Genomic DNA, 13,098 nt, shown 5'->3' on the forward strand with positions numbered 1-13,098 from the left:
CGATAAAAAATGATAAATTGAAATGGAATACGTATTTCAGACATTGTGAAATGTGATAGGTTTAATAACTGAATGATATTACAGGTAGATCCATAAAAATATATACTATTTTGACGTGACTACGGCTTGGCCGGAAAACCGGCCTACGGTGTCTTGGGACTTGATGCTTCTTGGCCTGAAAACCGGCCTACGGTTGAACATGTCCACGTCTTTTTCCGTGTCATACTTCACAGTAGACACCACATCCGACTGTACCCTTCTGGCCTCTTGGCCACATGTTGATTTGTTTGTTTGTTGTTTAACGCCACACTCAGCAATGTTCCAGCTATATGTCGGCAGTCTGTAAAATAATCGAGTCTGGTCCAGACAATCCACTGATTGACATAATGAGCATCAATCTACGCAATTGGGATATGATGACATGCATCAACCAAGTCAGCAAGCCTGACCACCTGATCCCATTAGTCACCTCTTATGACAAGCATAGTCGCCATTTACGGCAAGCATGGGTTGCTGAAGACCTATTCTACCCGCCACCTGTTGAGACTTGATTAGCTGCTCACTGAGGGAAATTGATGGGGTGGACCTAGGCTTGCTTAATCTTGGGTCTTCGAAGGAGACTTTCCCTTGGAACAAGGTTGCTTCTGTGACAGGAGTGTAGGGGCTGCAGTCTCACTAATTTTCTTGATCTGCCGTCTCTTCTTAGCTTTCTTCTTTGATAAAATATCAGATATCTTGTTCAACAAGGGGACATCTTGTCTCTAGCGTACAGAGAGTGACACTTCCAACAGGAAAGTGCCTTTGAAAGGGCACTAGGCAATGGAAGACTATTATCCAAATGCCTGATTATAAATACTGACAGCAAAAATCTTCTGTTGAAAATCTAAAGATTTTCATAGTGTGATAACAGCAAAAGTATAGGATTATTGGCAATGACGCTATAGAGGTAAGGTATTCACAGGAATTATACATGATATGATACAGTATCATCTAGGGCTGGAACGATACACCAACTGTGTGATCCGATACATATCACGATACCTTGCTCACGAGTGTTTGGTGTAACAACCATTAAAGTAAACTTTTAAGGTATGAATCAATATTTTTCACTTAATGTGCAACTGTGATTGATATTTGTATCGGAAAGTAAAATATCATGAACCATCGATGCATCGGTTTATCGTCCCACCACTAGTATTATCAGATAGTGCTAACTCGGTTATAGCACACAGTAACACATAGTCCTCAAAATTTACATACATTTTTAACCAGCATTAATTACTCATATCCCCAACCAATATGACATGTCCAGTTGTATGCAAGCCATTAGCCATTGTGAACTAGGCAGCACTAAAAAAGTTATTGCTGGTGTTTCTTGCTATCTGCAGTTTATGATAGAATATGTAAACTGATTTGTGATGAGCTGTGTTATTACCTAAACAATAATGAGAGAATTAAGGGAGTTCTTACTTTACTTAGAGATCATTGAGAGCAGGGGTTATCAGTAGGTGTACTGAGAAGTACAGCACCAATCATCTGATGATCTGAGTAGTAGACTGGTGGCTCGAATGCTACAGCACTGGCATGATCAGTAAACAACAAGTCCACTGTAGCCCCAAGACAGTGAGTTGGAGTGTGAATGAGTTGAGTCATTTTCTGCACATTAAATAAATCTCCAAATTTCAGTTTTTCACTCAGATCACAGTTGAAATCCCCAGAAACTAGGACATGTTCACATTCATGCTGCTCGGAGAGATCCTTAAGTTTTGCATGAAACCAGTAAGTGCATGTGACAACCGTATCCACAACACTTTTGGAGGAACATACACACAGCAATGCAGAACTTGCCAAAAAGAAAGGAAATGTATTTAGTACTGCGAGATGAGGTTACATCACATAGCTGGACAATGTTCTTGAAACACATACACAGCAATACCATGTGTAGTGTCTCCTGTATAAACTTGATATCCTTGGAGGTTTCTTTCACTGTAATCAATGAGGTGAGTTTCTGTGAAACACAAAACATGAACTTCACCCACAAACTTATCATTCTTCACTTCTTCAAAATGAGCATTAAGTGATGGAACATTCAAGTGAGCCACCTTAAGTCCATCACCATGACTGTTCTCTACAGGGTGTGTCCAAGTGAACAGTCTTTCATTCCGCAATCTAGTCATCAATGCTTTTTTATTTACTACAATATGCTATAATTATGGTAACCCTCAACCTTCAAACCCTAAACTGTCAAAAGGCACCAGATTACCACCAGATCTATCTATGTGTCCGGTTGGGTTAACCCCCTGGATGCCACAGGGACATATATGTCCCTCCTCTACAACCCTCACTTTGAAGTCGAAAAAAAATTCAAAATACATCACCCACAAAGATACACTTCACAGTTTTAAATAAGGTTGGAAATTCCATGTTCTGTGATATCATCCACTGGCATTTTAAGCCAAGCAAAAGTACTGAAAATGACCTCTGAAAATTATGTACATCCTAAATGTCGCCATTTTTTACACATTACTAAATCCCCATTGACAGCATTATTTACAGCATGTTTTGAAATATTTGATATTTATTGAAATGAATTTTAACAAGCATGAAATACTCATATCCCCCGCCAAGATGACATGTCCGGTTGTGTGCAATGCATTAGCTCCTGTGAACTATGTTCACTGGGCCTTTTTGTAAATGGCCTAATTGCAGCAATAAAAAAAGTTATTACTGGTGTTGTTTTGCCATCTGCAGTTAATGATAGAATATGTAACTGAATTTGTAATGAGTAAGGATGAGACATATGGACAAACAACTTCTTTATTACAATTAGGAGCGATGTTTTCGGTGTAGGTTCTAACACCGTTATCAAGCAAGTGAAGTACAGAGTATGGTTGACAAGGATATATATGGATTATACAGTTGAGTAGGTTTAAGATCAGTTACACTGTTGTATTTGTAATGAGTTGTGTTTCTGCATGAAGTTAGTCAGTGAATGCAACAATTGTTTCCATGACACTTTTGGAGGAACATACACTCAAGCAATACAGAACTTACCAACAAGAAAGGAAATGTATTCAATACTGTGAGATGACTTTATGTACCAAGTTTGGTGAAGAAACATGGTACGGTTTTCTAGATCTGCTCCGGAAAGGTAGACTACCGCCATTTTCAGTCTAAGTTAAAGTCGTTGCCATGGAAACTCGAAAAATATTTTTTATAAAAATCCCAAACTATCAAAAGACACCAGTTCACCAATAGTTTGGTGAAGAAATATGGTACGGTTTTCAAGATCTGCTCCGGAAACAAGGACTACCGCCGTTTTCAGTCTTAATCAAAGTCGTTGCCATGGAAACTCGAAAAATAAAAAAAATTAAAATCCCAAACTAAAAAAAGGCACCAGTTCACAACTAGACCTATCTATGTGCCAAGTTTGATGAAGAAAAATAGTATGGTTTTGAAAATCTGCTCCGGATACGAGGACTACCGCCATTTTCAGTCTAAATCAAAGTCGTTGCCATGGAAACTTAAAAAAAAAAAAAAAAAAAATTAAATCCCAAACTATCAAAAGGCACCAGTTCACCACTAGACCTATCTATGTGCCAAGTTTGGTGAAGAAAAATAGTACGGTTTTCAAGATCTGCTCCGGAAACGATGACTACCGCCATATTGGATAGTGTTTACAAAATCGCGTTTCAGGTACACCGGTTATGAGACACCTGTAAAATCACGTATATTTCAAACTTAGCTGCGATACATACATCGTTGAATTCCTCATACATTTTAGAATCAAATGACCAATGGTCTTTGTCACCAATACAAAGTGGCTAGATGAAATCAAGCAAAATAAGTTAGGCGTGAAAACGAATGCTGTGCTCAAAAAACTGCACTTGTTCAAAATGTAAACAAAGCAAAATTCAGATTTAACACAGTGAAGCATTTTCTCCTATTTTGAAGTATCCATTCGTCTATTCGTTCAAGATATTGGCTCAACATTTTCAGAATATGCATGGGAAGAATATTGTAGGAAGAATTAGGGAATTTAAAATAAATACATTGCAATGATTTGATATTTCAACAGAAATTGTCAAAGTTACCGTCATGTGTGACGCCATGACTGACGCAAAATCACGCACAACGACAACAGTATTTATCGGAATTTCTTACTATTCCCGTTGGTTTCAATGAAAAATATAACAACAAATAACAGTACATAGATTGTCAGAATGTTTCTGATTACTTACATCTCACATTTATGTATATATGATCCCTGAATCAACGAAAGTCCCCTCGTAAAATCCTGCATACTGTTGACAGTGAACACGCCATTTTGTAAAAGTCGGTCACCGGTAGTGATGTCATACATCAACATTGTTGTACATGTTTGGTCATTCTTTTTTTTAGGTGAAGGTCCTTGAATGAGAGTGCACACGATCATTGTACCATGCTGTTTACAGTTTCAGTTATGATGTAGATTTTGCACATATTTTATACATTTTTTCACACAATTAATTTCACTTTGGATATTTGTCAATGTTCAAAATGATATCATACGTATTTGTAGGCCACAACATGTATGAACGAACCTTTGATAATCTCCTGTTTGTTTGAACATTGTTTACATAAGAATTGATAGGTTTATAGTGTCGAATACGAAATTTCTTTCCTTACAAGTGTTACAAGATACTGCAGTGTACTGTATAGTGTACTGCAGCATGTACATATTTCTTGGAATGTGTAATAGTCAATATTATAAGTTCATATAACCAATGTACATGAATAGCTGTTTCATTTTATTTTACAACTGAGAATGAATATATTACTTTAACAAAATGGATAATACTTTTCATTAAAATATATGCACACATTTCTGAAAGAATTGTCTTGGTCTTGGAATTGTTTTGTAAGTTGTATGATATTCGCCAGGTGCGCATTAGTCACGAACAATTTACGAATTATTCCTCTCGTTTTAATCAATGGGTTCATTCTTTTTTCAATATTGTGATCACAGGATATTAAACTGTTTACTTTATTTCTCCAAGAATTGTAAAAAGTATAAAAATAAAACCCATGCCATATATCCTGTTGGTTCAACCTTATATCATTTTTTAATTTGACGTTTACACGATATACAGCTTTTCCATTGGATGAGAGGTCGGTCACATGACCGCGAAATTGATGTTCATAAGTGTACGAACGACACAATTTGACGTTCATACGTTTTTTACGAGACAGTGTTCTTGAAATGACGTAAACACTGGCGGACTACTTCCACATTCCTGGGGAAACCCCTGGGAATTCCCTAGCACAAAAACATACATAAGCATTATTTCTGATCATTTAGAACCTTTAATCTTGGTCTCAGCATTTCAGTATACATTGAGAAACGTAAGAGCGTGACTGCATGATTGTCCACGAATTTCCTTGCTACGGCCCATCCTAATGAACAAACGAAAAAATGCACATCCAAACTATCGTCAGTATCAACTCAATCTGTGTCTAGGCTGACAGTGACCGTCTCCAGCAATCTACGAATTTACCTGGGTGTCTGTTCGACGCATCTTTATTCACCTTTCAAAACTAGGTCAGTTGATAAATGATGACTAACACATGTAACCGCCACAGGTTCATTAACAACTTCGGAAATCCTCCCGTCACGTTTATCGTGTCGGCCATTTTGACGTCCTGTACTTGATGTAAATGTATTACAACGCTCTGTCATTGTGACTGACTTACTGAGGTAGTTCTTTACAGACCTTTCTCATCTAATGGTGATATTATTTGAACACATGTGTTGCGTAAGATGTTTCTGAAGAGCAAGTTGTGCATCCATACGCTCATGTCACCTCTCTTTTTGGGGAACTATTTTATTCCGCAATATAGCTGGTTGCTGTTTGGCTGTCAGTGTAAACATGAAGTCACACGTACTCAATAAAATTGCATTTAGATCTTGGCCTACATCCTTTGAGGTAAGAAATTGTGATAAAAAATTGTAAGAATTGACTTTCACTTTGTGTGAGTTCATTGGAGTATGAACCTTCATAGAGTGAGGGCCAAACTGTATTAACATCGGAGCTTGCGATGACGTTCATACAGTTTGGCCCTCACTCTATGAAGGTTCATACTCCAATGAACTCACACAAAGTGAAGGTCAATTCTTAAACGATTATCCTGATAATTCTATACCAATAAAGCTTTCTTCTCATCTTGTATTGTGTAATTCTGAGACGTGATGAAGAGAAATAATAACATAATAATGAACAAATATATGTCCAATATTGAATATAATTTTGGTTGTTTTGAAATATTCATTAGGGTATTTAATTACGTTAATTGATGCCAAACAGGTGCGTGTCTTGTCCAATAAAGATACACGATAAACTATCTAATTGTTTACATACTCAAGACATTATTTACTTGGTGAAAGCAGTCATTTTATATTGTGTTGAAAAAGCATCAAATTCTGTTTTACACATCAAGATTTTCCATACCATGAACAAAAATTAGGGGAGATATATTAATCAAAATAGCAGTGTTGTCTTTCTCCGACGTTATCAAAGAGATAAAACCAGCCATGACGTCAAATAGAATGGTGTTATTTTTTTGGTATTTCATTACATTTGATGATATGGCTAGTGCTCCATTAATAATGGTGCAACATTATTCAAATTACACTTACACATTCAGGAGAATTTTGGATTCTAAGGACTAAGTTATAGGTTAGATTGGGCAATCCATTTCTCTTTTACCTCTTTTTTATGAAGTACAATTTCATCATTTCTTATGGGTTTTGTTTATAACTAAACGTATACAGTTTCAATATCGATATTTGTATTGCAATAGTTTGGTTCCTCATGAACAAAACACCACGAAAATATATTGTCCTTACCCATAGCTAATTCTCACCAAGAGACGTGAGTTACAATAAACTAGTCTTAAGCATAGCAGAGAGTAACCTCTCTGTCGCCTTTGACGTAATAGAGAAAAATCAGTATTCATCTCTTACGGCATGCTATTTTTGGCATTGAATGTATGTCGTTATACATACGCATATAACTCCATTTGATATATAGTTATGTCGTTCAGATATTAGGCAGTATTTTGTTCACTCACAATTTCTGTAAAGCTTCTAAATAAAAAAAATTGTCGCACAGTACTTTTATCGGTGTACGATTAAAAGCGGAGAAATTTACTGTTTTTCGGAACTGGAGTATAGAATTTGTTTTATTAGACTATCTGGTTATATAAACGTGTTTATTGTATATCTGGACTTATGCTGTAATATGTCTTATTTATTTTATACCAAATTTCATTCAATATTGTTTGAATTAAAGTCGGCAACATCGTGTGTGAAGTGATTGGTAGATCACACAACTCACATGTTATTTACCGCAACCACGGTCAGATTACTGGTATTTACGCCTTGAAACAAACTTTAGTTGACAAAAAATGGATACATATACAGTATCATCAGTGCCATACTCTGACTCTGAAGTAAAAATTGTCTTAATTTGTCAACATAACAATTTTCGCAATCGAAATACATGTTGCACAGGAAAAAACTACATTGACTGGTCAAAATGTGTAAAAAAACATGCGTAAAAATATGTCATGGGGATGCCTAATTACAGTTGTTTCGATGTTAGTGTCTCGTGCATTGTGCCTCACCTTCTGGAGTCTACAATCAAATCTGTAGATATTGTGAACCAAACGTGTTTCGTTCTGCCGCGCACAAAGTTGTCCATGATGATACCAGCAATCTGCAGAAACAATAACAGACAGTAAATATTAAGTATGTAGCATATTTCTCCCTCAAAATAACACAAGTTATGAGTTTTACAGGAATTTGGCTTTTCCATATAATAAATATTTTGACTGCTATGGCAGTTTGCAATTTCCTTCTTATCTTCAACATCCAAGAACACAGAGTAAAATTAGCAAGCGGATACTTGGAAGTCATCCATTATAACCTTACATCCCTTGAAGTACTCTTCCTTTCATTTTCCATTTCTATTTGTTTGAGTCTGTTTGAGAACAATACCAGTAAAATCCTAGATGGTTTTAATATTTGTATACTTATCTTGCATTACTCCTTAATGCATCTACTGCTTGTTCTTGACAGAGAGAAAGAGCTGTGAGAGGTCTTGCTGAAGAAAAAGTTGTTCCAACTAGCTGAGTGGCTAACCCTATCACACAGCTCCCATGTGACCACAGCAGTGATGATCAGCACATTACTGCTAAAAACACGAACAATGAAGGCATCGCGGGGAGGTAGCTCTGCGGTGGGTGGATCACTTTAGACGTAATAATGCAGGATAAGTATACAAATATAAAAAATATCTAGGATTTTACTAGATTTTTTAACATATCGTGCATTACTCCTTAATGCATCCTTATCCGACGGATCGGTGGAGGGCATACCTTCCGAGGTGATTTTCAAATAAATTCTCCAAAACCCTCAGCCAATTAGTGAAGGCTATGTCTGGCATCGAGTGACCATCCCTGTTTACAGGGAGGGAGAGAGTTAGGTGTGAGTGAAATCCAGGTTTTCAACGCAGTCATAGAAGATAAATGAGATAAATCCAGAGGCCTTGTAAGCCTGACGGATGATGGCTCGAAACCAGTGTGAATGTGTTACGGCCGACTTCAACCTCCGATGTCGTTGATGACAGGTATGAAGAGGCAGCGGCATTGTCCACGACGTTCCTTGGAGTGACGAATAAATTGCATAACTGGTGTGTGTTTTTCTGTTGTGAAATCAACAACCATAGAACTGTATGTGTTTGCCTTGTGACTTGTGAACAGTTAACAGCCCATGCAAAGAACACCAGGATACTGTTTTCTTTCCACTGCAACAAAATTTCTTTTGGCAATGAAAAATATGACTGTAACTGCCCAAATGGGAGTTTCCTCTTCTAGCTTGCCATTCTGAATAAGCATGGTCTGAATGAAATGTACTGGTTCTTGAGATATCGTGCCAACAAGGAATACAAAGTCCAAATCTTGAAATTCTTCCAATGACCCTGAAAATGATGTCAAGGTCACCAATATCGGCTTGCATCTGGGCATCCTCCCACATACACCTTGTGCCAAATATGAATGAAATGTACCAAGTGGTTCTTGAGATTTTATGCCAATACTTTTTTTCGGACGGATGGTTTTGAATACTATGTACCCCGCTTCGAGCTTTTGCACGGCGGGGGACAATAATTGTTTGTCCCAGAAATGTGGGTTTAAGAAAACTAAGTTCATGCAAACAACGCAAAACACCACCACAGTTATAAACAATATTATTGCAAGAATACGTCAATGATGAAGTACCAGGCAACACAAAGAAATCAGAACGCATGCTACGAAAAAGTGTGACCACGGAATATTCAAGATGGCTACTTGAAACAACAAAACGCCTGAGATTACCATGGTGAAAAACACCACCAGGCAATAATTAATCATGATATGATATGGCGTAAATCATATGAAAGATATGAAAACACAAACCGTATGCACAATATAGTTCACAAGAAAAATCACTAGAGTTATCAACACAGAAAGGATTCAATGAAAATCGTGAGAGTCTTCCTTTTATGGGTGACAGCAGTTATGTGCTGATCAGTGACGTCACCCCTTCCGTGGTCACATGGGCGCTGTGTGATAGGGTTGGCCACTCGGCTAGTTAGAACAACTTCTTCTTCAGCAAGACCCCACACAGCTCTTTCTCTTTGTCAAGAACAAGCACATCTTCCCGAGGCAGAGAGTTAACTGACTGTAAAAGTCCAATTTCCACCCTTGCCGAACTAGGCTGGTATTATGGAGTTACATTTTGGCTGGACTAACGAGTCTATGCATAGTCCAATCAAAATCGCGCACCGAAATCGAAATCCGGTTCATAAAATGTCGTGCAAATTTCCGTCGATTGCAGGATTTGCAAAGCATGTGCACTGCCAACTCGTTGTCAGCAGATATTTTCCAAATCTTTCCATGTTATTAATCAAGGTGCTCATGTGATTTGATGCATTGCGTGATGTAAGACCCCTTTTATCACAATATAGATCGTGATTATCGATCAGAGCATCCTGACTGGGCGCCACCATTTTGTGTGAAGCTAACCCAAGTGATACGAGAGGTGGAATCGATTGGTCCATAGGAGAGGCATAGAAGGGACATAACTGGTAATAGCCACTGGTGGCGCTATGATCGAACCAAGTAATTCCAGCCTTGTTCGGCAAGGGTGGAAACTGGACTTTTAAAGTCAGTTAACTCTCTTGCCTCGGGAAGATGGAACAAGCAGTAAGTGCATCAAGGAGTAATGCAGGATAAGTTAAAAATATGTGTATTTTATACGTTTGACTACAACATGGTACATGTGCCAAAGCTAGATTCCAAAAAAACAGATTAAAACAAATGTAGAGGAGTTCAATGCATAATGTTCTTTGTACCTCTAAAATACAGTGAAAGAAAATATACCTGTCCAAGTATTGGGACTTGATGCCCCATTACTGGGAAAGATATGCATTTTTTTGCCCTAATTTTGGAATTGTTATGTTCCTAGAGAAATTGTTAAATTCAATTACCAAACTTTTTCTAAACTGTGAATTGGAATTGCCCAGGCAAACTTTGAGTGATTGAAAGTGTTTAGTTTGTTGTTTAAAGATATTCAGCAATATTTATGTTATCTATACTATAACATGGCAACCAGTAAAGAATTAAGTCTGGACCAGAATCAAACTGCTTGATATTGAACATCCACCACCATCAGGGGGAGAGAACAAGCAATCAACCAAGACACCAAACCTGAACACCTGATCCATTTTGTCACCTCTTTTGACAAGCTCTATGGAGAACATAAACCACAAAGACGTGTTTCTCGAGACTAGGAACAGCTGAGAAAAGATTCCCTGACATTACCTTTCTGCGACAAAAAAAAGAGCAGAGAAAATGCCTTGTTACCTGGCGCCCTTTCCCAACACCTGCTCCATCTCCAATAAAGAATCCTGCTCGTTGTTTGTTGGCCAATATCACAGTATGCCTCTGACACTGAAAATACAGAGTGATTATTGAGGACTGTGACCATTCTCAGCTGCAGATATTGTCATAAACCCATTGCAATATTTTTGCACAGAAAACCTTTTGGTATCATATAAATTTGATCTCAATTTATGCAGAGACAACAAAAGAAACTATGAATTTAATGATTTATTTTGTTTGGCACAAAAAACTGGGGGACAGATGCCTAGCTAAGCTAACAAATATAAGTATGGCATCTGTCCCCCCTACAATTGTAAAAGCATGTAAAACATAGGCAAGAATGATTGTAGAGAAAACATGGACTGGGGCCCAGTAATACTGAGTGATGGATATGGTAAGTAAATGCTGGAATTACAGCGCCACATCCACTGCTGGGTGTCGTTCCCTGATGTGGCGCGACGATGGTGGCAATACAGAGACGTACAACTTACTGGGTGTCGTTCCCTGTACGCCCCGGACGGTTTGCAGATGGGTGTGAAGTAGAGAATGGGCCTCAGTCAAGATGAGGTATAAAAATGAATAGATAAGCTACTTGGGGTTTAAAATACAGAGTATCCCCAAAACTCAGTTGTAGAAAAACAAGTAAGCCCTAAGTGGATGAAAAAATAAGAAAAAAAGAAGAAGTTAAAAGATACACATGGTAAAAAGACATGGAAGGTGAAAAGGCTGTAAAGAAAAACAGTTGTCCTGATGATTGTAGATAGGTGTAAGATGATATGGTCAACAGTTACTCATAGCGACTTGCGCATTCTTGATGCTCTTGTGAGCCACATGAATGTCACGTAAGTAGGCCTGCGACGACCAACGTCCGAGAGTCTGTATCATATGGTCCTCAACTTGAGCTTTGCTTGCCATAGTGGCGGCCCCAATGCGAAACGAGTGAGTGTTGTAGTTGGCACTAGGGACTCCACATAGATTAATAACATGTTTTAATTTCCCTTGAAAGGAATCTCTGGTAAGAGGCCTAAGTTGCTCATCCAAGAAGAAAGCTTGAGAAGAAGCTTGGAAACACTTACTCCTCATGTTGAGGTATTTCACTAGAGCTCTCACTGGACACAAACATTTATTTGCATATAATTGCAACTCCACACCTTCCTTAAAAGGGTCTGTTTTGGAGGCTTTAATCTTGACGTCCGCTCTTGTACACTGAGCATTCACATGCACATCACTAAGGCACAAATTGATAGCTCGATCAAAAGATCCTCGCACTGTAAACTCACTACACCGAAGGAAAGCAAAAAAGGCCAAGGTGCATGCTGCTTCCATCATGCAGTCGACGAATGGTGTAAAGCAGCCTTTACGTAAAACACAGCACATTTGTTTCAGCAGGCCGGTGGTGATAGGTAAGCGAGTGAGTTCAGGCTTCCCTTGGGATTTCTTGATACCTCGTAGCAGCAGTTGTACTCTGTCTGGTTGAATTGCTTGAGACACTTCTTGATAACGCCCTGCACGCACATAAAAGAACTTGACTCCTGCCAAGTACAGTTTGATGGTACTGTATTGCAGCTGTAACTTGGAATGGCAGTGTGTGATAAATAGTAGAATCCTGTTTTCAGTAAGTGGGGGCAGGTTGGTCTTGGTCGCTTCAAAGTCGTTCAAGAGTAGGAAGAGCTTAAAACGTGATAGGCCAGTAGAGTAAGCTTGGAGTGTAGATGGGGCCACCCCTGCGTCCATCAACCTTTGGGCATCTTGACTCAGGTCACAATGAGCTGCTGATAGGAGGGGCATGGAAATGGGTGTTGCTCTGCCAAAGGGACCAGCTCTCGGAACTTCTGGAAACGAAAACGTGATAGGGCGTCAGCTGACTCATTGTGCTTGCCAGGTAGGTGACGTGCCGTTAAACTAAAGTGACAGTTCTCATCAACTTCATGATTTCTAAGTTAGGAGAGCAACCTTTCTTCAATATATGTACAGTACCCAAATTGTCACAGTGAAAACAAATTTGTTTCCTGCCCCAATACTGTCCCCACAAGAACACCTCTACCACTATAGGATACAGTTCTAAGAGGGATAAAGACGTCGTAGTCAAGGATGATAACTCTGTCGGCCAGTGTCCTGAGAACCATTTGTGGCCCC

At 38.5% G+C, this 13,098-nt stretch overlaps 1 protein-coding gene across 2 annotated transcripts in view; it reads right to left on the minus strand.

Annotated features, from left to right (window-relative positions):
- LOC124123232 (protein FORGETTER 1-like) overlaps positions 1-13,098 on the minus strand; it is a 490,282-nt gene that overhangs the window by 365,006 nt on the left and 112,178 nt on the right. For both annotated transcript variants that reach the window (XM_048391344.1, XM_048391343.1), the window contains 2 exons: positions 10,945-11,031; positions 7,666-7,757 (listed from right to left, as the gene is read on the minus strand). In XM_048391344.1, coding sequence (XP_048247301.1) covers positions 7,666-7,757; positions 10,945-11,031 — 179 coding nt within the window. The remainder of the gene's footprint in view (positions 1-7,665; positions 7,758-10,944; positions 11,032-13,098) is intronic.

This window comes from Haliotis rufescens, unplaced genomic scaffold (genome assembly GCF_023055435.1).
Source record: "Haliotis rufescens isolate VD_foot unplaced genomic scaffold, xgHalRufe1.0.p SCAF_9, whole genome shotgun sequence".
In the NCBI taxonomy this organism is placed as follows: domain Eukaryota; kingdom Metazoa; phylum Mollusca; class Gastropoda; order Lepetellida; family Haliotidae; genus Haliotis; species Haliotis rufescens.